A 23,957-nucleotide genomic window follows, 5' to 3' on the forward strand; every position below is an offset into this window, starting at 1 on the left:
GTGAGTAGTTCCCAGATTGTATCTCCTGGTTCTATGGGAGTGAGTAGTTCCCAGATTGTATCTCCTGGTTCTGGAAGTTGCTGGATGTGTGATCTTGGACAACGTATCTTAGTTCAGCTTTAGTTTCCCCACTGTAAAGTATGGATGATAATATCCACTCACAGTTTTATCGTCATGATTTAAATATATAGTAAGCTGAAGAACTTGGTAAAGGGTAAGGCACTAATCAGTTATCATTGTTATTATATGTCCCCTAAATCAGTCTTTTCCCTTGTTTCCCTCACAAATGAAGAAACCTTCAATGAGATGGATTGACCCACTAGCCACAACAATGGGCTCAAATATACCAGTAACCATAAAGATGGCACAGGACCAGACAACGTTTTGTTCTGCTGTACATAAGGTTGCCATGAGTCGGAGCTGACTCGACAGCAACTTACAACTAACAAAATCAGTCTTTGTTTTCAACCCCCATCATCTACAGCTATTGTAAGTCAGCATTTCCTAATATTGTCTGCTTATAAAGAGCAGTTTCCACATTTGAGGAAAGACCCAAAGGAAGTGAAGGGAGTGTATCATGTGGGCAACTGGGGAAGAGCAAAGCGCTGTACACGCCAAGGCCCTGAGGCAGGGATGCTGTTCCTGGTATGATCCAGGAGGACAGTGAGGCTGGAACAGAGTGGGAATGAGGGAGAGTAGGAGGAGGAGGAGTTGGAGAGCTAGCAAGGGGACAGTTACAGGTCATTATAAGATGATGAGAAGGGAAGCCACTTAAAGGCTTGAGCAGAAGAATGACATGGTCTGTCATATATAACTTGGGCTGTCAGGATAACTTGGGCTGCCGTGAGAGAACAGGTTGAAGGGTCCTAGGGCAGAAGCAGAGGGGCCAGTTAGGAGGCAAGTCGTAGCAGTGGCTGGGATTAGGGTGGCAGCAATAGAGGTGGTGGGAAATGGTTGGATTCTGGATATTTTTTTAAGGTAGAGCTGATGTAGCTTGCTGATGGACTGGATGAGAGGCATTGCCTGAGCTGGAAGGGAGTTCCATTTACTAACATGGCAAGGACTGTGGGAGGGGCAGGTGGGCAGGTGGGCAGGTGGTGTGATACCAGGAGTTCAGGCTTTTGACCTGTTCAGCTTGAGATGCCTGTTATACATCCAAGTGTAGATACCAAACAGGCAGACAGATATATAAATTAGGAGTTGAGGGGAGACGTTCAGGCTGCAGATTCACACTTAAGAGTTGTTAGCATCTAAACTATGTTTAGAGCCATGAAGCTGGATGAGATGGCAAAAGGAGCAAACACAAATAAACAAAAGTTCCAAAAACTACAATATTTGGAGGGCAGGAAAATGTACTTTTTTTCAGATTATGTAATTTGATATATACAACTGAGATCTACCTTGGTCCCTGGGTGGCACAAATGATTAAGCACTCAGCTACTAACTGAAAGGTTGGTGCTGCAAAGGAAAGGCCAGGCAATCTACTTCCATAAGATTACAGCCACTGAAAACTCTATGCAGCACAGTTCTTCTCTGAAACATACGGGGTTGCCATGAGTTGGAATCAACTTGATGGCAACTTTTTTTTACCTTATTAATTATAGCACTTAGGTCTTCAACTCCCTGACCTTTTCTTCTATTTTATCAGTATTGAGCCATTAAGAGTAAATTAAAATCTAGTAGGTTATTTCTGACTGCTTCCTTGTGGCTGTTGTTAGGTGCCTTCAAGTCAGTTCTGCTCATTGTGACCCTATGTACAACAGAATGAAACACTGCTCAGTCCTGTGCCATCCTCACAATTGTTGCTGTGTGTGAGCCCATTGTTGTAGCCACTGTGTCAGTCCATCTTGTTGAGGGTCTTTCTCGTTTTTGCTGACATTCTACTTTACCAAGCATGATGTCCTTCTCCAGGGACTGGTCCCTTCTGAACATGTCCAAACTATGTGAGATGAAGTCTCACTATCCTCACTTCTAAGGAACATTCTGGCTATACTTCTTCCAAGACAGATTTGTTCGTTCTTCTGGAAGTCCATAGTATAGTCGATAATTCTTTGCCAACACCATAACTCAAAGGCATCAGTTCTTCTTTGGTCTTCCTTATTTATTGTCTGCTTTGGCAGGCATATGAGGTGATTGAAAATACCATGGCTTGGGTCAGGTGTACCTTAGTCCTCAAAGCGACATCTTTGCTTTTTAACACTTTAAAAGAGGTCTTTTGAAGCAGATTTGCCCAATGCAGCAAGTCCTTTGATTTCTTGACTGCTGCTTCCATGGGCATTGATTGTGGATCCAAGTAAAATGAAATCATGATTACTTCAATCTTTTTTCCATTTATTATGATGTTGCTTATTGGGTCAGATGAGAGAATTCTTGTTTTCTTTATGTTGAAGTGTAATCCCTACTGAAGGCTGTGGTCTTTGATCTTCATCAGTAAGTGCTTCGAGTCCTCTTCACTTTCAGCAAACAAGGTTTTGTCATCTGCACATTGCAGGTTGTTAATGAGTCTTCCGCCAATCCTGATGCCCCATTCTTCTTCATATAGTCCAGCTTCTTGGATTATTTGCTCAGTGTATGGTGAAAGGATACAACCCTGATGCACACATTTCCTGATTTTAAACCACACAGTATACCCTTGTTTTGTTTGAACTACTGTCTCTTGATATATGTACACATTCTGCATGAGCACAATTAAGTGTTCTGGAATTCTTATTCTTCACAATGTTATCCATAATTTGTTGTGACCCACACATTCAAGTGCCCTTGCATAGTCAATAAAACACAAGTAAACATCTTTCTAGTATTCTCTGCTTTCAGCCAAGATCCATCTGACATTACAATGACATCCCTCATTCCTCGTCCTCTTCTGAATCTGGTTGGAATTTCTAGCAGTTCCCTGTCGATGTACTGCTGCAATCATTTTTGAATTATCTTCAGCATAACTTTACTTGTGATATTAATACTATTATTTGATAATTTCCACGTTCTGTTTATAACTTTTCTTTGGAATGGGCACAAATATGGATCTCTCCCAGTCAGTTGGCCAGGTAGCCATCTTCCAAATTTCATGGCATAGACAAGTGAGTGCTTTCAGCATTGCATCCGTTTGTTGAAACATCTCTATTGGCATTCTGTCAATTCCTGGAGCCTTGTTTTTCACCAATGCCTTCAGTGCAGCTTGGACTTCTTCCTTCAATACCATTGCTTCTTGGTCATATGCTACCTGCTGAAATGGCTGAATGTCGATCTATTCTTTGTGGTACACTGACTCTGGGTATTCCTTCCATCTTCCCTTGATACGTCCTGTGTCATTCAATATTTTGCCCATAGAATTCGTCAGTATTGCAACTCGAGGCTTCAATTTTTTCTTCAGTTCTTTCAGCTTGAGAACCGCTGAATGCGTTCTGCCCTTTTGGTTTTCTGTCTCCAGATCTTTGCACATTTCATTTTAATACTTTACTTTGTCTTCTCGAGCCACCCTTTGAAATCTTCTATTCCACTCTTTTACTTCATCATTTCTTCTGTTCACTTTAGCTACTCTATGTTCAAGAGCAAGTTTCAAAGTCTCTTCTGACATCCATTTTGGTCTTTTCTTTCTTTCCTTCCTATCTTTTTAATGACCTTTTGCTTTCTTCATGTATGATGTACTTGATGTCATCCCACAACTCATCTGGTCTTCAGTCATTAGTGTTCAATGCATCAAATTTTATTGTTGAGATGGTCTCTAAATTCAAGTGGGATATACTCAAGGTCACACTTTGGCTCTTGTGAACTTGTTTTAATTTTCTTCAGCTTCAGCTTCCTTATCTCCTATGATTTCCCTATTATCTTTCTATCTCTTCCCTCAGTTCTTGCATTTGTGATCTTCCTTCATAGAGGTTATTGCTTCATTAAATTTCTGTAGTTCCCAAGTATTTTTTCTGCCCCATTAAATATTTTTCTGGTGAGTATTATTCATGCTTTGGGTAGTTTGGCTACTCTTTTTGTACATTTTTTTTAATATTCTTATCTTAGTTACCTAGTGCTGCTATAACAGGAACACCACAAGTGGGTGACTTTAAGAAATAGAAATTTATTTTCTCACAGTTTAGGAGGCTAGAAGTCTAAATTTAGGGTGCGAGCTCAAGGGGAGGTCTTTCTCTCTCAGCTCTGGGGGAAGATCCTTGTCTCTTGTCAGCTTCTGTTCCTCAGTTCCTTGGTCATCGTCATGTGGTGTGACATCTCTCGTTCCCTATCTCTGCTTGTTCTTGCTTCTTTACTTGCTTAACCTGCTCTTCTACTTTTCGAAAGAGATTAATTTAAGACACAACCTACACTAATACTGTCTAATTAGCATAACAAAGAAAACCCATTTCCAAACAGGGTTATAACCACAGGCATGGGGTTAGGATTTACAACACAAATTTTAGGGGGACACAATTCAATCCACAACAATTCTCTTTCTGTCAGGACAAGGCCATTTCCTTTTTTTCATCAGTTGTCACTGAATTTGTTAGCTTATCCTGGACCAGGTATTTGAAGGAGGTTTGGGAGGAGGGAGGCATAGTAGGAGTGACCAGGTAGCCATCTCAGGTTCATAATGGAGTAATTTCCAGTGGCCGCCTTCCAGGTGAATTCACTCTGACTTAAACTTCTCTGTGCTCTGTGAGACTCTGCAAACCCTCTCGATACCATGTGCCCCAGCAGCCCCAAGAAACCCTGGACCCAAAACAAGAGTATTCACTGAGGAAGCTCTGGATCCCTGATGACACCATGACCAGCATCCATCTAGGAAGTAGATGGTTTGAAGCGGTGCTTGTGGGGACTTACTCTCATTCTTGGCTTGTCCTTAGAGTAAAAGATTTCCACAAGAAAGCCCAACAAAAGCATAACCCTTGTCTTCAGGGTTAAGGGAGGGAGGGAGGGAGTGGGCAAGCATCACAATCTTAAATTCTCTCTTTTGCTTTCACCTCAGATGCCCACTGTCTTAGGCTGGGTTCTCTAGAGAAGCAAAACCAGTAAAGTGTATAAATATATATATATAGAGAGATTATATCAAGGAAACAGCTCACGTGATTGTAGAGGCTAGAACATCCCAAGTCCATGGATCAGGGTAGAGGCCTCTCCCAAGTCACACAGCTGCAGAACCTGGCAAGCCCAACATCAGCAGGTCAGAGAGCAGGGCTCCCGCTCACAGGCTATGCAGATCGATGAATCCCAGGTTCATCAGATAAGCTGACAGCTCAAGTCCCAAGAACGGGAGATGAGACGACAGGAAGTAGCCGCAGGATCCAGAGAGAGAAAAAGCCAGAACGTCTGCTTATATACAGATGGGGGCCACACCTGCAAGGAGACTCCCTTTCATCTGATTGGCTACTAACAGTATATTCAATCATGGGAGTGATTATATTAAAACATGGAGAATCATGGCCCAGCCAAGTTGACACACAATCTTAACCATCACACCCACTAAGAGTCCATCAAGCCTGATAGCAGGTAATCTCAGAGGCTCTCTCCAGGCGCCATTCCCTGAAACCTACTTGCTCCGTTTTGCCTCCGACTTTGGTAGACACTTTGCATAGACTCCACTTCTGGTGCTCCACCTCTTCACCAGACATGGGCTTCGAATCTTTCCTGGCTTCTGGAACCTCAGAATCTTGTTCTGCCTCCTCCATACTCAACCCTTAGTCCTGGCACCCAGATCCTCTGCCTCTTTTGAGCCCTGACAGCCACTGCTCCACATCCCGCACCCATCCTGTACTGGTCTAGGGGCATGGGCTGGGTAATTCTGTCTGCAGTTCACTTGAAGAGATTCTAGGTAGAAGACTAACAACATGACAGAAGCTCATAATGTTGCAAAAAAGGAATTTTCATTGCTGTTTTCTCCTTTTGGAAAAAGAAAAAAATTCATTGGATAGATATTTTACACTCCATTTTCAATTATCACGGAATGCATTTTCCCACTTTGCAGGCTTTTGACAAGCAAGGGGATGTACTCTGTTGTTTTTATTTGTAATTAATTTTGGTAATTATGTCAGTTGTTTACAGAAACACAAATATAGTTTTTTTTTAAAAATGGTCAACAAACAGTGAGGGGATGTTTTAAGTTCTTACAGGTAGCACCACTGTGTTAGGATTATCCCTTATTGACATGGTACCTTCTATTTGTTTATCCTTCTGACACATGAAGTTTGCAGCCCAGTGGGGAAAGCCTTTCAAACCAAACCATTTAATTATCTCCCTTCTCTCTGAAAGGTAGGAGCCAGAAACGTGGAGTGTCAAGAAGGAAGGTACAGCGGCGCTTGCTCAAACTCTGCCCAAAAAATTATGTTGTGCAGTGCTGAGAAGTGAGTCTGCCTGATTTTGGCAGGGAGTGAGGTGTAGGGAACAGTTTTAAGATGGGGAGATTATATAGCTGTCACTTTTCCTGCTGCTCTTGTGAGGAGTGGTTCATTTCTTCTCAGAAACCATAGTCAAAGTTAAGCATATAGATGTACTTAAAGCTCAATGTAATTTTCAGCACAGCAGCTGTCTTTGGCTGGGGTCTCTAGAGAAGCAAAACCAGCAAAGCATATAAATATATATAGAGAGAGATTTATATCACGGAAATGACTCATGTGGTTGTAGAGGCTGGAAAGTCCCGAATCCCTGGGTCAGGCTGGAGGCTTCTCCTGATTCATGTAGCTGCAAGAGCTGGCAAACCCAAGATCAGCAGGTCAGACAGCGGGGCTCTTGGTCACAGGCTGCGGAGACTGACGATTCCCAAGATTGGCAGATAAGACCGTAGGTAAGCTGCTAGCTCAAGTCCCAAGAACCAGAGGTCAGACAAACAGGAGCCAGCTGCATGATCCACAGTGAGTAAAAGTCACAGCCTTGCCAGAAAGTCCACCTATATTAGATGCAGGCCACACCCCCGAGGAAAATCCCTTTCAAATGATTAGCTACTCACAGAAGATCCCACCATGGAGGTGATCACATTATATCAAATCTCATCATGGAGGTGATCACACCATCATACGACTGCCAAACTACATTATAACTACCAAACCACTGAGAATCATGGCCCAGCCAAGTTGACACACAACCTTAATGATCACAAGCTATATAAACTTTTCTTTCTCAAGGTGACTTCTTCTTTTCCAGAGTAGAGGACCCAAGGTTTGGATGTCACATAACTAAACCTCTACAGCTTACTTCCTAGCTCCAGATTTTAACATACTGTTGTTAGCTGCCATGGAGCTGGCCCCTGACTCACAGCAACTCCACGCACAACTGGATCAGACCATTGTGATCCACGGGGTTTTAAGTCACTGATTTTTGGAAGTAGATGGCCAGGCTTTTCTTCCTAGTCCATCTTAAATTAGAAGCTCTGCTGAAATCCGTTCAGCATCAAAGCAACATGCAAGCTTCCACTGAAAGACAGGTGGTGGCTGCACATGAAGTGCATTGGCCAGGAATCCAACCCAGGTTTCCCATATGGAAGGTGAGAATTCTACCATTGAACCAGCACTGCTTCCAATTTTAACATTGCATACTTTTAATAGCCTTAGCCTCTAGAATATGGAAACCTGTTATATAGCTTCAAGCATCAATGTAATTAATATTAGACACATGTAGGCAAAGGTCAATAATTGTTTTATCCCTGGAATGTTAGATCTCTGAGAAGAGACGAAGTTACCAAGAAAGAGCTTAGCACCACCCTTCCAAAAGACTTTCAGAATGACCCCCTGAAAATGATTTTGTTTTCTGCTGTGTAAAAAGAAGATTTATGTTTAATGAAGCTTTTAATGAAGAAATCTCAGAACGAGAATGCCAATAAAATCTAATTTTTAAACAAGAAAATCTAATATTGAGAAGTATTTCAATATCCTGGCCTTTGTCCAGATATAAATGAAACACACAATCCAATTACTGTTCTGCACAAAGGACAAAGTAACATTAATTTTCCTCAAGATGGTTATTAAAGAGATAAACAGTATGTTTTCCCCTTATTATGTCAAGGATATATTTGTTCCCAAGCCTACTTGGCGACTCTTACAAGACAGGTCGGGCCTGTCATTAGCTCATATCTTTTGGCAAAGATGGGTCAGAAGGAATTGGCGGATTTGCTAGTGGCCTCTGAAAAGGTTCTTTGTTCTTGAGGGTCTTTGAAGTAGGCTCTCAACCATTTCTATTCATCAGCACGAAGCCAAGGATTCTGAGGACTTACTCTTTCAAAAACATTTACCTGTTCACACAAAGCTGGAGTTTGCTCTTGTTCTAAGAAGAAGGAGTTAACTAAAAAAGAATAAAGGGAAGAGGGGCATAAAAATTTTTTTATAGAACATGAAAAAACAGCCCCCAAAATAAAGCTTGAAGGGAAGCAGATCAAAGAGGAGAGTGCATGCTATAAAGGAACCAGAAAAATTGCAAAAATAACAGTAATAGAGAAACAAATTGATGGACAGCAAAATGAATACAAATAAGGAAAGGCGAAGAAAAAATTAAAAATAGATTAAAGGCTGAAAGTAGAAAACATGAAAGAGGATTCTGTTATTTTCACTTGCAATTAATTTTAGTAATTACATCAGCAGTATTATAAAAATACAAGTATAGTTGTTTTTTTTTTTTTAAATGATCAACAAATAGTGAGGAGATGTATAAAAAGTAAGCCTCTTATTGAAATGCCCCAACTCATACGTATGTGGCAATTGTTGCGTATTGCTGAGGTTAGACAAGCACAGAGAAGTACTCTAAACACAAAAACAGTGAAAACCATTCTCCTAATTATTGTGGGCTAATTAAATGCATGCATTTACATCCAAGTCTTACCAATCTATAGAAATGCATGTCTTATATAAAAGTGGAAGTTGTAGTTCATTTTTTGGTAAACTTTCTCAATATGTTTCCAAGCTTTAGACAAATGTTCAGAAATCAGGGAATCATTTCCAAGAAGGTAGACAGAATGAAAATAAATATATCTTTGTCAGTTCCAGCCACTTTTTTGATAAAAATACATGGCACATATACTCAGCCTTCTGAATTTGTGGATCAGTTGTTTTTAATTAATTGAATAGCGTGATTTTCCATAGGATTCATATCTTCTATCTTCTACTTTAGATAGTATTTATAGTTTGCCACTTTTGACTTATCTACTAATAACAACTCCATGCGTCGTAGGTATAAAACTTGAAGTAATTAATTGCCATAAAAACTTTGAAAATGTGGCCATTTTTTTTACAAGTTCAGTAGAGGGGGTGTGTGTATACATGTTTATGTTGAAGGAAAAAGAAATTAAAAGGAGCGTTACTACCATTAGTTAGTACAGTTCAACCCCATGTTTTTTTTTTACAAAGTGCTGATTTACCATATGATTAGGGACTCCTAGTCCATATTGCATGGATGTTCTTTAGCCCACCCATTGTTTTGAGAAATGTAAAAATACCTTTAGACTAAGTTGAGTAACTGGGTCCATCTGGATCCACATTTGCTGTGGGCACACCCTTCAGTTCTCATTTGTGCGTACATATGTGCCGAATGTTTTTAAATGATGTTTTTTAAAAATTAGCATTCTGATTATAACATACAGGGTCCTGTATCTAACGAGATATTCTAAATATTCAGGTCTACAATATTCAGGATACTCAAAAAACAGACTTAAATGGAAGTCTAACCCATGATAAATTATAACTTCATGAGAGAAGTAAAGCCAGCATACTCTTATGACTGGGATATTATTTGCATATTTAAATAGTACGCCTCCACTGGAGGGTACCCAGGCCTCTGGTTATAGTCAAGGGATGTGTCTATGAACATTACTGACATTACTGTATTTGTGGTGGGGGGATTAGGGAGGTGGGCGAGCCCTGGGGGGATTTATCATTATTCCACTAAGGTTTCTTTAATGGAATTACTTATCGAATTGTTAATTATGGAAAAATATGATGATATTTATGTATGACATACCAAAACCAAACCCACTGCTGTTAAGTTGATTCTGACTCATAGCGACCCAACAGAACAGAGTAGAACTGCTCCATAGGGTTTCCAAGGCTGTAAATCTTTACAGAAGCAGACTCCCACATCTTTCTCCCATGGAGAGGCTGGTGGGTTCCAACTGCCAATCTTTTGGTTAGCAGATGAGCGCTTTAACCACTGTACCACTAGAGATCCTTATTTATGTATGAAATCAAAACACCAAGCCCGTTGCCGTCAAGTTGATTCCGACTCAATATGGCCCTATAGGACAGAGTAGAACTGCCCCATATAGGATTTCCAAGGAGTGGCTTGTGGATTTGAACTGCCCGCTTTTTGGTTAGCAGCTGTAGTATGAAGGGGTATATATATTAGTGTTTTATGGGAGTTGTCTTAGTTTGTTAGTGCTGCTATAACAGGACCAGTCCCTAGAGAAGGACATCATGCCTGATAGAGTAGAGGGTCAGCAAAAGAGAGGAAGACCCTCGATGAGATGGATTGACACAGTGCCTGCAACAATGGGCTCAAACAAAGCAACGATCATGAGGATGGTGCAGGACCGGGCAGTGTTTAGTTCTGTTGTACATGGGGTCACAATGAGTTGGAAAGAGTGTGACAAGGATGAGGCCCAGAGTCCCAGCAATACACCTGTGGCTGCCAAAGATGATGGAGCTGGTGGGAACTGGGCAGAAGTGTCACAACAGTAGTCACTGATAGGGACTTCTACGGTCATTGATAGGGACATCCATAACTCCCAAAGCACAACTGAGTAATTAGCACATAGAGGAAAGTACCGTAGCCCAGCTGCTTCAAGTCATTTGGGAGACAGGTTAAGGGAAAAAAAAAACAAAAAAAACTAGCCAACACAATGATCATCTGTGGATCTGAAAAAGAAGGTGTTGTACACAATGTAATTATGTGACGATTCATTTGGAGGCATTTCTAATGAAAAACGTCCACTAGGAAAGATTAACCACAAGTGGTGTCCATCGTCTGATTCCGAGGCCTTTGCTCATAGTTGTCTTCTGTCTAAACCCCCATAAATCTGCAGGAAGCTTCTGTTTATCGATTTTATTTGCAGAATGCACTCGGGGTATAAAGTAATTTGACTTTTTTTAAACAGGGTTTAGGGTCTGCCCCTACAGGGTTATAACTTACCAAGCATAAAAGCTAAGACATAAAAACAAACACATAATTTAAAGAGAGAAGGTTCAAGGCAGCAGAACCTGGGCCTCTGGCAAGGTGCTGGGATTAGTCCCGGATGTGCCCACGTGCCGCTATATCTGCTGGGCTCAAATCTCCTGGTGGCTGATATTTTGGATGCTTTTCATGCACGGCACCGCTGAACTATTTTGAAAAATGCATCAACCCCACAGAGAATAGCACCATCAGTTAGCAAATATGGAGGGAGAAAGAAGGATTCTCTTTGTTGGTTATCCAGGCTAAAGAGAATGCTGCTAACGTACTTAACCATCTTTGCAGCCTGGGTAAAAGGCATCTTTTCCTCATCAAAGCCAGCAGCCCAGACTGATCAATGTCGCGAACGTTGTCCCCTTCCAGCTCCTCATGGGGCGTGTGCACATCTCTGCAGCACACAGGCTGTAAACAGAACGATGCCTTGGGTTTTTAATTCTTCTTTCACAGAGAATCTTTTTTTAATTCTAAGCAATCTTGGGTAATTAAACTTTATTGAAGAACTTTTTTTTCTTTACCAACCCCATTAGAGGTCTGTAGCACTTGCCCATTGCCTCATAAAAGAAAGAACAAACAAAGCTGCTGCGCCTGTGCCTTAACCGCTTTGTGAGGTTGTTCGGCCTGTGGTGCACAGTGTGCGTTCCTGATGAGAAAGCTCCGTCCTTGAAATCCTGACGGCAAGGAGGATAAGTAAGCCAGCAAAAGAATGCCACGTGCGTGGCCAGTGGCGCACAGAGAGCCAGGGACGGACTGGCCATGCCGCCTTAGTGCAAGGTAGGGAATAAGCAGCCTTGGTCAGGCTTTTTGGTGATTGCATAACCATGAATTATGGGCCCTAAGTATGGAAAAGGGCATACTTCACTGTGCAGTGTAATCGCCACAACTTCAAAAGAGGCAGGGTAGCTGTGCACGCCTGGGGGACGCCGGTAGCATGCCTGGCAGCCAGCAATCAGAGTCCTTTGAAAGGGAGTCTTAAAGCAGAGCTTCAAAGGGTATCAGTGGTTCTGCAAACAGTGTGGCTGCAAGCCAAAGGGCAGTCTTAGCCTATTGGGAGTGGGCAGTCTCTTTGGGGATACCTACTCTAATGGGAAAATATCACCACCCATCACGGCATCTTTGAAAATAGATACAAAGATATCTCTGGGCCCCAGACATAAACAAAGCTGGTACTCCACACTGGGAAGGGTCTCAGCTGTCCCATCTAACGTCATTCAACATGCTTTAGTCCAGAGCTCAAAAGATAGTGCTGGTTCAGTGAGTCTGTAATCTTCTCTGGCTTAACACCCCATTATCACATCTTCTGTTCAGCTTCATGAAGCAGGTAGCCCAGCAGACCTCCTGTGAAATGTAAGCTAAGTGTTACTGAAAACTCACTGGGTACTAAACACGGGGCCAAGAGCCACACCTGCAAGGTCTTGTCTGATCCTCACAGAGATTCTGTGAGCTATAATTCTTCCCATTTTATAGATGAGGACCTTCGAGAAGTAACGTGCTCAAAGTTACCTGGCAACAAAGTGGTAGAACCAACTGCACTCTTAACCATTGCCTTCTATAAACGCCTTAGAATTGCTTCATTAAGGTGTAAATCATATTCTTGGTTGAGAAGTAATTTCTGAAAAAGTATTTTGTGGAATTTAGCTACGGGAATGCTATCTTTAGAACCATCCATTTCTATCCTGGGTATTATGGTCCTGGAGCCGTCTATATTGTTTTCTTGAAAAATTCTGTGCATAATTAAAATTTGGATATGAAAATGGCAGAGAACCATGTTAATACATAAGCTAAGCAGAACTAGGCTCTATAGACACTTACCAACAAAAGCCAGGTATGGAAAAATAAAGGCAATGAAGGTCCCTGGGTGGCGCAAGCTGTTTGCAGCTGACTAATAACCTAAAGGTTGGCAGTTCAAACCCACTCCATGGTGCCACAGAAGAAAGCCCTGGTGATCTACTTCTGTAAAGATTCCGGTCAGGAAAGCCCTGTGGAGCTTGGTTCTACTCTGTAATACATGAGGACACCATGAATTGGAATCGACTCAGAGGCAACGGGTTTTGGTTTTTGGTAGTGGGCTTGCCCTGAAGTCCACAAAGAATTTCTCTAAGACAGTGTTTCTCAAAGTGTGGTTCACAAGACCATCTGTTTCAGAATCACCTGGGCCCTTGTTAAAATTATAGTCCTTGGATTTGAGCCTGGGAACCTACCTTTGAACAATCTGCCCAATTGATTTTATGCACAGCAAGGTTTGAGAACATTTGACTTAAAATAGAGTAGCTAACTCGGTTTGTGCCAGAGGTTGGGAAAGCGCTACAAGGAATAACAATATTCAAGATGAGGGAAGACCCGATCTCTGTAATTCCCTATAGAGACTGGCCCACCCCAACCTCCAGAGACAGCCTGAACCACCACACACATGGTGTTTTATGTATAAACAGAGCTAGCAGGCAGGGTCACGAGGGATTTGAGAAGCCCCTAGACAATCACTATATCCAAACGTATCTCCTCAACACAGTTTTCTGAGATTATCATGATTAGAGACAATTGCATTTGGGTGACTATATGTTCAGCATTGTTTTGTCTTTGTCTTTTTCCTTTCCAACCCTTCTTTTTGGGCTTCTTTAAAAATGAATGTAATTCTAAGAGGAGAAATAAACCAAGTTACTATTACTTTAGCCTATATTTTATTTTCTATAAAAACGCAGGGCTGAAGCAGGTATTATTAGTCAAAAACCCTTTTGAATGTGTTGCTCATTTTGCTTTTGATAGAACATACAAGGTCGTTTTTATTATCTGGTTTACACATGCGGAGACTGAGGTCCAGTGTTTTCCCCAAGGCCGCAGAGTTACTAAGCAGCAGAACCATTTATTCATTCATTCAACAAACATGTACCGACTGAGTACAGCATGCCGGATACTCGGTGCTGGGATTACAGTGATGAGTAAGACAGGCCAGGTCCCTGCTCTCTTGGAGCTTACCTTCTAGTCACAGATACAAGAGGATCTAACCATGGTCCCCTGAGCTAAAGTCCAGGCTACATCACCTCCATATTGCAACTCCCCCGACAGTCACCAGGCCCCTTGTAGCCTCCATCTTCCTGGATCCACCTGCCTGTGCAATTGAGGATTATCATAGGACTCTGGGGACCCGGGTGAGAGAAAATGGTGCTGATAGTAGAGAAAGGAAATCTAAGGAGTGAGGAAAAGGGTGGATCAAAAAAACAAAACAAAACGAGAAAACCACAACTACTCCTTCACTGATTTTATAATTCTGGTTTGGTTTCTGGCTGGCCTTGCTCTGTGTAACACTTTCGTTTTCTTACCCCTACTGCAGCAGCAGCATCGGCGTGTTCTTCTGTGGACCCAAGGCTCTCTCAAAGACACTTCAAAAGATGTGCCGCTTGTACTCATCAGCTGACCCCAGAGGTGTTCAATTTTATTACAACAAAGAAAGCTTCTAGACTTTGTAGGAAAAGGCCAGGTATGGTGTAAGTGGCTACAATCATACAGGTCAGGAGTCAGGCAACTTTTTTCTGTAAAGGGCCAGATAATAAATAGTTTAGGCTTTGGGGGCCATAAGATCTCAGTCACAACTACAGTCATGCGCCATATATACATCCGTGGTCCCAATACCCGTAAAACCTATTATATTAAACATTCAAGATGCATACAATGATTCATAATAACAAACGGGTGCGACTTTGTAATGTGTATCAAAACATTATCATTATTATTATTACTGTATTATGTTAAAGATGTTTTAGTGTATCTGGAAATGTTTCTTCAATGTTTTTTATGCACAGAAAGATATACTAAATACTAAGACAAACATTTGACGAACTGACCTTAGATACGAACTGTACCTAAGTATTCTGACCTGCATACAAATTCAACTTAAAGACAGATTTAGGAATGGAACTCATTAGTAATCCAAGGACTATATAATATGGTGTTCATACAACGTCCAAATCACATAACGTCCTATTTCACAGAACATATCGTGGATGGTAAGCAATTCGTAATTGTACTCAACTCTGCGAAAGCAACCACAAACGTTATGTAAACGAGTGGATGTGGCTGTGTCACAATAAAACTTTATTTATAGACAATGAAATAGACTTTCATATAATTTTCATGTATCATGAAATAGTCTTTTGTTTTTGGTTTTGTTTTCTCAGTGATTTAAAAATGTGAAAATCGTTGTTAGCTCATGGGCCATACAAAAACCGGTAGCAAGCCTGTGGGATGTAGTTTGCTGGCCCCTGATACAGTCATTCTTTCCCAAACTGGTAATCACTCTTAATTTTACATCCAGCATGTAGACTCATTGCTGCTTGGCTTATAGTCTCCTTTAGAAGTCATTTCAAATTTTCATCACCTTGATGGCAAAGACATCTGCCTTATATCCAAATTTGATCTTTTCTGCTTTAAACTTAAGCCCCTTTGTGCTTTTTTTCATCCTCCATAGGCCTAGGAAATCACCTATGGGGGTTATCTTTCACAAAAATCCTTAATATACTCGATAATAAAATCATCCCTTACCTATTTCTTTTCTAGTCCAAACAATACTAAATTCTTAACCTTTCAGCCTAGGATATATTTTCTAGCCTTTCAATCATTCTTGTTGCTCTTCTTCAAATCCATTTCCATTTCTTCACATCATTTTAGAATGTGTTGACTAAAACAGGACATAATGTTCTAATAGAAGCATAACAAGCATTGTTTAGAAGAGTGAATTTTTAGATCTTGTATGGCTAGTGCTATTCAATACAACTAAATTCTATGTTTGCCTTTCTTTCTTAATTCCCTTTCTTCCTTCCCTGTCTTCCTTCCATCCAGATTTCGTTCTTACTCTGTTTTCAAAAATACATTATATTGCTAGCACATTTTGGTCATTAGTTATCTTGACACTTATACCCAAACTCAACTTCTGCCCTGTAAACGTAATGGGAAATTTTTATTTTATACTCCCCTTTAGCCAGTCTCTCCATACCAGGTAGCTATTTTACCCCCAGAAGTATTTCCACAGTATTCCTCACATCTTATAGGTTTATCTACAAGTATTGATCAATTTTTACAATTCTAATATTTCAAGGTTATTTTGAAGTTTAGCCCCAGCTACCGATACTATATAGCCTAGTAATATCTGCAGATGTTAGTGATTTCTCAAATCTTTTGTACAGGTATTAATCAAGAGACTGAATCCAAAGAATTCTACCATTAATGCCAGAAACTACCTCTCAGTAAGAGCTCCCACTTAGGAATGGGTTAATGATAATTAGCCATTGAGGATAGTATACCACACCATATCCAGAAACAGCATCATGAAAGAGAAGATCTGAAAGCAACCAGAGAGAAAAGATGAATCACCTACAAATGAACAACAAAAGGATGAACCATTGACTTCTCAAAAGCATGGATACCAGATAAGAATAAAATATCTTCAAAGCACCGAGGAGACAAAACTATCAGTTGAGAATTTTGTGCTCAGTGAAATTATCATTCAAAAATGAAAGCCAAATACAGACATTTTCAAATAAAAGAAAACTGGAAATTTATCTCCCTCACTGAAACAGCTACAAAAGGATCTACTTTAGGAAGGAAGAAATTCAATTAATGGGATGAAATAAGCAATGATAACCAAAGAAATTGGAAAACTTTTTGTCAAAGTAAGCATTGACTGTAAAATAAATAAATAATGTATCACTATTTCAGGAGGAATATTTTTAAAAATGAAAATACTATACAATAATAATGTGGAATATGGGAGGATGACACTGGAATTAAGGCATTCCAAGTCGATATATTGTTCAGGAAGACGAGAGAAATACTGATTAAAAGTAGTCTTTCTTAAGTCCTGTTGTTGTTGTTGTTGTTGTCAGGTGCTATTGAGTAGGTTCCAACTCATAGCGACCCTATGTACATCATAATAGAACACATCCCAGTCCTGACAATCCTCACAATTGTTGTTATGCTTGAGCCAATTGTTGCAGCCACTGTGTCAATTCATCTCATTGAGGGTCTTCCTCTTTTTTCACTGACCGTCTACTTTACTAAGCATGATGTCCTTCTCCAGGGACTGATCCCTCCTGATAACACATCCAAAGGACGTGAGACAAAGTCTCGCAATCCTTGCTTCTAAGGAGCATTCTGGCTGTACTTCTTCCAAGACAGGTTTGTTCATTCTTCTGGCAGTCCATGGTATAGTCAATATCCTTCACCAACACCATAATTCAAAGGCATCAATTCTTCTTCAGTTTTCCTTATTCATTGTCCAACTTTCACATGCACATGAGGTGACTGAAAACACCATGGCTTGGGTCAGGTGCACCTTAATCTTCAGGGTGACATCCTTGCTTTTTAACACTTTAAAGAGGTCTTTTGAAGCTGATTTGCCCAATGCAATAACATTCTGTTGGATCACGTTTATTTGGAATGGGTACAAATATGGATCTCTTCCAGTCAGTTGGCCAGATAGCTGTCTTCCAAATTTCTTGGCATAGATGAGTGAGCACCTCCAGCACTGCATCTGTTTGCTGAAATATCTCAATTGGTATTCCATCTATAGCTGGAGCCTTGCATTTCACTTAATGCCTTCAGTGCAGCTTGGACTTCTTCCTTCAGTATCATCAGTTCTTAATCACATGCTACCTCCTGAAACGGCTGAATGTTAACCAATTCTTTTTGGTACAGTGACTCTGTGTATTCCTTCCATTTTATTTTGATGCTTCCTGCATCGTTTAATATTTTCCTTGTAGAATCTTTCAATATTGCAACTCAAGGCTTGAATTTTTTCTTCAGTTCTTTCAGCTCGAGAAATGCTGAGCGTGTTCTTCCCTTTTGGTTTTCTATCTCCAGGTCTTTTCACATTTCATTATAATAGTTTACTTTGTCTTCTCAAACAGCCCTTTGAAATCTTCTGTTCAGCTCTTTTACTTCGTCATTTCTTCTGCTTGCTTTAGCTACTGTATGTTCAAGAGTAAGTTTCAGAGTCTCTTCTGACATCCATTTTGGTCTTTTCTTTCTTTCTTACTGTCTTTTTAATGACCTCTTTCTTCATGTATGATGTCCTTGATGTCATTCCACAGCTCGTCTGGTCTTCAGTCATTAGTGTTCAATGCATCAAATCTATTCTTGAGGTGGTCTCTAAATTCAGGTGGGTTATACTCAAGGCTGTACAAATGCTGAGGGATAACCTTAAATGGACTCACTGCTCATCACCATTCTTTTTAACCCAGCTTCTTTATTCCTTAGTTTTTATTGTGCCTAAACTACCAGTTTGTTGGTCTGTCAAACAATATGTTTTAAGAAGGGCTTATGAGTTTTATATTCCCTGAATTCACTTTTGTTTAAGAATGTCTCTCTATTGCTTTTTTTACTTAACTGATATTTGGCTGGATATTGTGTTCTTGGACCATAGTCTCTTCCCCTCGAAACTTTGTAGATATTACTCCAGTGTTTCTGAATCATTGAATATTGCTGTGGACAAGTATGAGGCCAACTTTATTCTCCTCCCTTTGTAAGTAAATTACTTTTTTTGCCCTGATGCCTATTCTCTATCTTTGAAGTTCATAACTTTTGGTATAGACTACTTTCACATCAAATTTTCCTGTGTTACAGTGTTTTTCTAAAACACTTCTTTTTTAACTTCAAGAAGATTTTCTTGTATTAGATCTTTGAATACATTTTCTGTTTCCTTTGTCTCCCTATTTCAAAGATATCAATAATCCTTATATTGGATCTTTTTTTTTTTTTTAATTCTATTGTTTTTCTAATTACTTTTATTTTGTTGCTTCTTCAAATGCATTTACATGTGGTTTCTCCTATTTTATTACTAGTCCAAAATCTCTTTCTCAAACTCTCAAAGCCAGATATACTTTGAAATTTAAAATGATTTCATATTTTATAAAATAATAAGTGCATTTTTCATATATTGCATAATACTCCCAGTAGAGTCTGGGGCAGCATTCAGTACTCGAAGCATTAATGTTTTTTCAATGAAAAGTGTAAATTTGAATATTCAAATTAAGTGGGATGAACAAAGACTATATCTAGCCTCACATATGGTCCGGCCAGATTTTGCTGCCAAATGAGTTATCAAAAAAAAAACAAACAAACTCAGTTTTCATAGTTTTTGGATTTTGGAATTTCAGATTAGAAATGGATTATCAACTTGCAGTTTAGTTTTCAGTAATGTTGATTCTGTCCCTTGCTATTTACAATTTTTTTTAATTAGTTCTTTAAATATGTTACTTTAAGCCTTGATTTGTTACTTTAGACCTGCAATCCTTTTGCTCTCATTCTGTGGTTTTATAATTGTCTTTCTGCTCTATTAATTTCTATTAAATTAATGTTCTCATTAAGTTCTCTATATCACAAAGCAATAGCAAGGAATGTACCTGAGTTATGATTTCTACTAGATTGGGTTATTTTCTTCTTCTTCTGCCTGATAGTTTCCCTTTTTTCCTATAGCATCTCTGTGTAGCTGCTATACTCCTTGCGTTATTTTCACCTTGCTCATGTTAGTTGGCTCTGCCTAGACATTCTTTAGATTCTTCTATAGTGTGAGGAATTCTTGTTTCTTCCCCACCATCTTTAAGACCGTGTTTTCTCTTCTTTTTTTTTTACTATAACAACTCTATTGAGATATACTTCACATACCATAAAATTAATCCATTTAAATTGTACCATTCAATGTTTTTATTATATTCTCAGAATTGTGCAACCATAATTACAATCAATTTTAGAATATTTTTATCATCCCAAAAAGAAATCCCATACCCATGAGCAGTCACTCTCCATTTTGCCTCAACCTGCCCCCAGCCCTAGGCAACCACTAATCTACTTTCTGTCGCTATATATTTGTCTATTCTGAATATTTCATATAAATGGAATCATACAATATGTGCTCTTTTGTGAGTTAATTTTTTCACTTAGCATAATGTTTTCAAGATTAATCCTAGTTGTGGCATGCATCAGTGCTTTATTCCTTTCTTTTTGTCAAAGGATATTACACTGTATGGATACACTGCCTTTATTTATCCATTCATTAGTTGATGAACACTGAGTTGTTTCCACATTTGATCTATTATGAGTAATGCTGCTACAAACATTTGTGCACAAGTTTTTGTGTGGACCATGTTTTCTCTTCTAAAGCATGGTTTTGTTGTTATTGTTGTTAGGTGCTGTCGAGTCAGCTACCCTACGTTCAACAGAACAAAACACCGCCCAGTCCTGCGCCATCCTCAAAACCGCTGTTATGCTTGAGCCCATTTTTGCAGCCACTGTGTCAATCCATTTCATTGAGGGTCTTCCTCTTTTTCGCTGAACCTTTACTTTACCAAGCATGATGTCCTTCTCCAGGGACTGATCCCTCCTGCTACCATGTCCAAAGTATGTGAGATGTAGTCTCGCCATCCCTCCTTCTAAGGAGCATTCTGGCTGTACTTCTTCCAAGACAGATTTGTTCATTCTTTTGGCAGTCCATGGTATATTCAATATTCTTCGCCAGCGCCACAATTCAAAGGTGTCAATTCTTCCTTATTCATTGTCCAGCTTTCACATGCATATGAGGTGATTGAAAACACCATGGCTTTGGTGAGGTGCACCTTAATCTTCAAGGTGACATCTTTGCTTTTCAACACTTTAAAGAGGTCTTTTGCAGCAGATTTGCCCAATGTAATGCGTCTTTTGATTTCTTGACAGCTGCTTCCACGGGTGTTGATTGTGGATCCAAGTAAAATGAAATCCTTGACAACTTCAATCTTTTCTCCATTTATCACGATGTTGCTTATTGGTCCAGTTGTGAGGATTTTTGTTTTCTTTATGTTGAGGTGTAATCCATAATGAAGGCTATGGTCTTTGATCTTCATCAGTAAGTGCTCTTAACCACTACGCCACCAGGGTTTCCCAAAACCAAACCCATTGCCATGGTGTCGATTCCAACTCATATTAATTATCCTATGTGTTGTAAATCCTAACCTCTGTGATTTTAATGAGGCAGGATTAGAGGCAGTTATGTTAATGAGGCAGTACTCAATCTACAAGATTAGTTTGTATCTTCAGTCAGTCTTTTTTGCGATATAAAAGAGAAGAGCAGAGAGAAGAGGGACCTCATACTACTAAGAAAGAAGCACTGGAAGCAGAGCACATCCTTTGGACCAGAGTCCCTGCACTGAGAAACTCCTAGACCAGGGGAAGACTGATGACAAGGAACTTCTCCCAGAGCCAGCAGAGAGAGAAAGTCTTCCCCTTGAGCTGGTACCCTGAATTTGGACTTCTAGCCTCCTGAACTGTGAGAGAATAAATCTCTCTTTTTTAAAGCTATCCACTTGTGATATTTCTGTTACAGCAGCACTAGACAACTAAGATAGGTGGTGTGCAACTAAGATAGACTGTGTTAGATTTGCTGGGCTCCAGTCTATTCTTTGCTTATGTTAACTGTCTTCTACCTTGGTTCACTCCAACTAACTGGGTTAAAGAGGGAGTATATAATACATTTCCATGAGGAGATACTCCCAGGTTTAGAATCCTTTCCTTAATTAAATGTGAAACTTGGATCCTTTGCTTCCAACAGAGAAAGTCAAATCGATTGATTTTTTTTCCCAATTCATTCATATCTTCCCAGAGAAGAATAAAAAGGTAAGAATACCCTCTCTCTTCACTCTTTTCCATATATGGGAGTATAGGTGAAACTTCTTAGGACTTTTTTAACTCACTAGGGGGGCTTCAGGGGGAGTAAGGGGGCTTGAGGTAGAAGCCAGGCCATGCTGCTCGTCTCCATTCTGCCCCAGAATCCTCTAGTCCTTTTCTTGAGCACAAGTTTGTAAAGTTGATTCGATTAGAGTTGTCCTTTATCTTGTCACCTAGTGAATGTTGTGTTAGTTGCAATATCAACTAACTCTCCACAGTTGAATGTCCACAACATTCTCTCTTTAACACACTCTAACTGGATTGTTGTCTCCACAACTATAACTGTTCAAGGTCTACCATAACTCCAGAAAGTGAAATTTAATTCCTTTTTATTTATTTATTTATTTTTTGCAGCAGTTGAAACAGTTTACGCCTTCTCCTTTCTTGAAACACTTCCTTTTTTTGATTTCTCTGTCATAACAATCTCTTTGTTTTCTTCTCAGGTCCTCTGTCTAACTTCAAATCATAGGATATAGTCATAGCCCCTTTTCTCTTTCTCTGTCTGTAATATCATACAGCCTGTGGCTTCTACCGTCTGTTTCCTGATGACTTCCAAATTTAAAACTTAAAAATTAAGACTTCTCTAAATTTCAGTCTGATATATCCATCTGCCTGTTCCACCCTGGGAAGTATAATAGGCATCTCAAGTTTAAGATATCCAAAACTATACTCTTTATTTTCTCCTCACAATCCTGTTCTTCCTCCAATTTTTCCTATTTCAGTTAATGGCACCATCAAAACTGCCTAAATTAAAAACAGTAAAAACCTCTGGGTCATTATTGATTCCCTCTCTTTCTATCACCACTCCCTCCAATCCCTGTCCCAAACCACTGTTTCATTATCTTACTGGCTTCTTCTTTTCCTATAAACATTTCAGGCAATCATCAGTTGTACTTTTGTGACCTCAGTGTGTACAATAGAAATTTCCAAGTTAATTCCACTGCTTATGCATTGTCCAACTTCAGGCAAATTATACATGCTGATAGGCAAAGCTGGTCCACACTACTGCTGCATATAAATCCCTTCTCACCAGATGAACCAGTCTTCCTCTTTGCTAAGAGATGAATGGCATCTTAGTTGAGCATTTTCTCATCTATATAAACCAAAAAAACCAAACCCACTGCCATCAAGTGGATTCCGATTCATAATGACCCCATAGGACAGAGTAGAATTGCCTCACAGGGTTTCCAAGGCTGTAAATTTTTACGGGAGCAGACTGCCACATCTTTCTCCCACAGAGTGTCTCGTGAGTTCAAACTGCCAACCTTTCAGTTAGCAGCTAAGCGTTTAACCACTGCACTACCAGGGCTCCTTTCTGTCATCTATATAGTTCATCAAAAGTGTTTTCTTAGACATCTACCAGCTGTTATTATGCAGGGTTTTTTCTCTCTGTTTCTTTTTTCTTTTCTTCAATTCTTAAATTTCTCTCCTTGTTAATTTTCATAAGAATATATGAAGCCCTCTATGTTACTTTCTCTCAGCTCTTCCCCTTGTTCTAGAAGAAACTCTCCTTTAATAATTCTTTATTAATTCTAAACATTTTCAAATTATTATAAAAATTACTAATTGATCCTAGAGACAGCAGCTCAGTAACAACCCATTCTCAATTTAGTGATTCAACTAAGTGACCTCCTAAGTAAGCAGAGGAACATCACCATTACATTTTTTATATGACAGTCTTGGGTCACATCCTCCAAATCTCCAGACAACTTAACGTTAAAATTCAGATTTACTTTCTAACAAATATTTGAAAGTGTAAAAACAGCATTAAGCAATATAAGGTGCCAATAAATAATTCTAATAAAATATATGAAACCATTATAAAGAAAATTTAAAAACTCTACTTATTGACCATATCCACTTTGCACTAATATGAATAGAGCTACCCTCCCCACGAGACTATGGGTCAGAAACCTCTTATCCTTCCCACTATGCACTAAGCAAATCTCAGCAAAAAGGCAGTACCTCATCCACCTCCCAATGGCTGACAGGCTAAAATGTGTGGGGCAGGGGATTCCAGAGAGGAGGGAACTGAAGAACAGGATTCTTAAATCTATATATGGAGTCCTGGGCAGGGCTCCAAGAGGCCATTTTCTGGAAAAAAGAAAAACAAAATTAACATGGCAAAGGATTTGAGAATTGAACTC

At 39.7% G+C, this 23,957-nt stretch overlaps 1 protein-coding gene across 1 annotated transcript in view; it reads left to right on the forward strand.

Moving 5' to 3' along the window:
• NOX3 (NADPH oxidase 3) overlaps positions 1 to 14,579 on the forward strand; it is a 64,287-nt gene extending 49,708 nt beyond the window's left edge. The window contains exon 13 of the mRNA XM_023728310.1: positions 14,453 to 14,579. Within this exon, the coding sequence (XP_023584078.1) occupies positions 14,453 to 14,579 (127 nt within the window). The remainder of the gene's footprint in view (positions 1 to 14,452) is intronic.
• The last annotated feature ends 9,378 nt before the right edge of the window (positions 14,580 to 23,957 follow it).

Source organism: Trichechus manatus, unplaced genomic scaffold (genome assembly GCF_000243295.1).
Source record: "Trichechus manatus latirostris isolate Lorelei unplaced genomic scaffold, TriManLat1.0 scaffold00002, whole genome shotgun sequence".
NCBI classification, from domain to species: domain Eukaryota; kingdom Metazoa; phylum Chordata; class Mammalia; order Sirenia; family Trichechidae; genus Trichechus; species Trichechus manatus.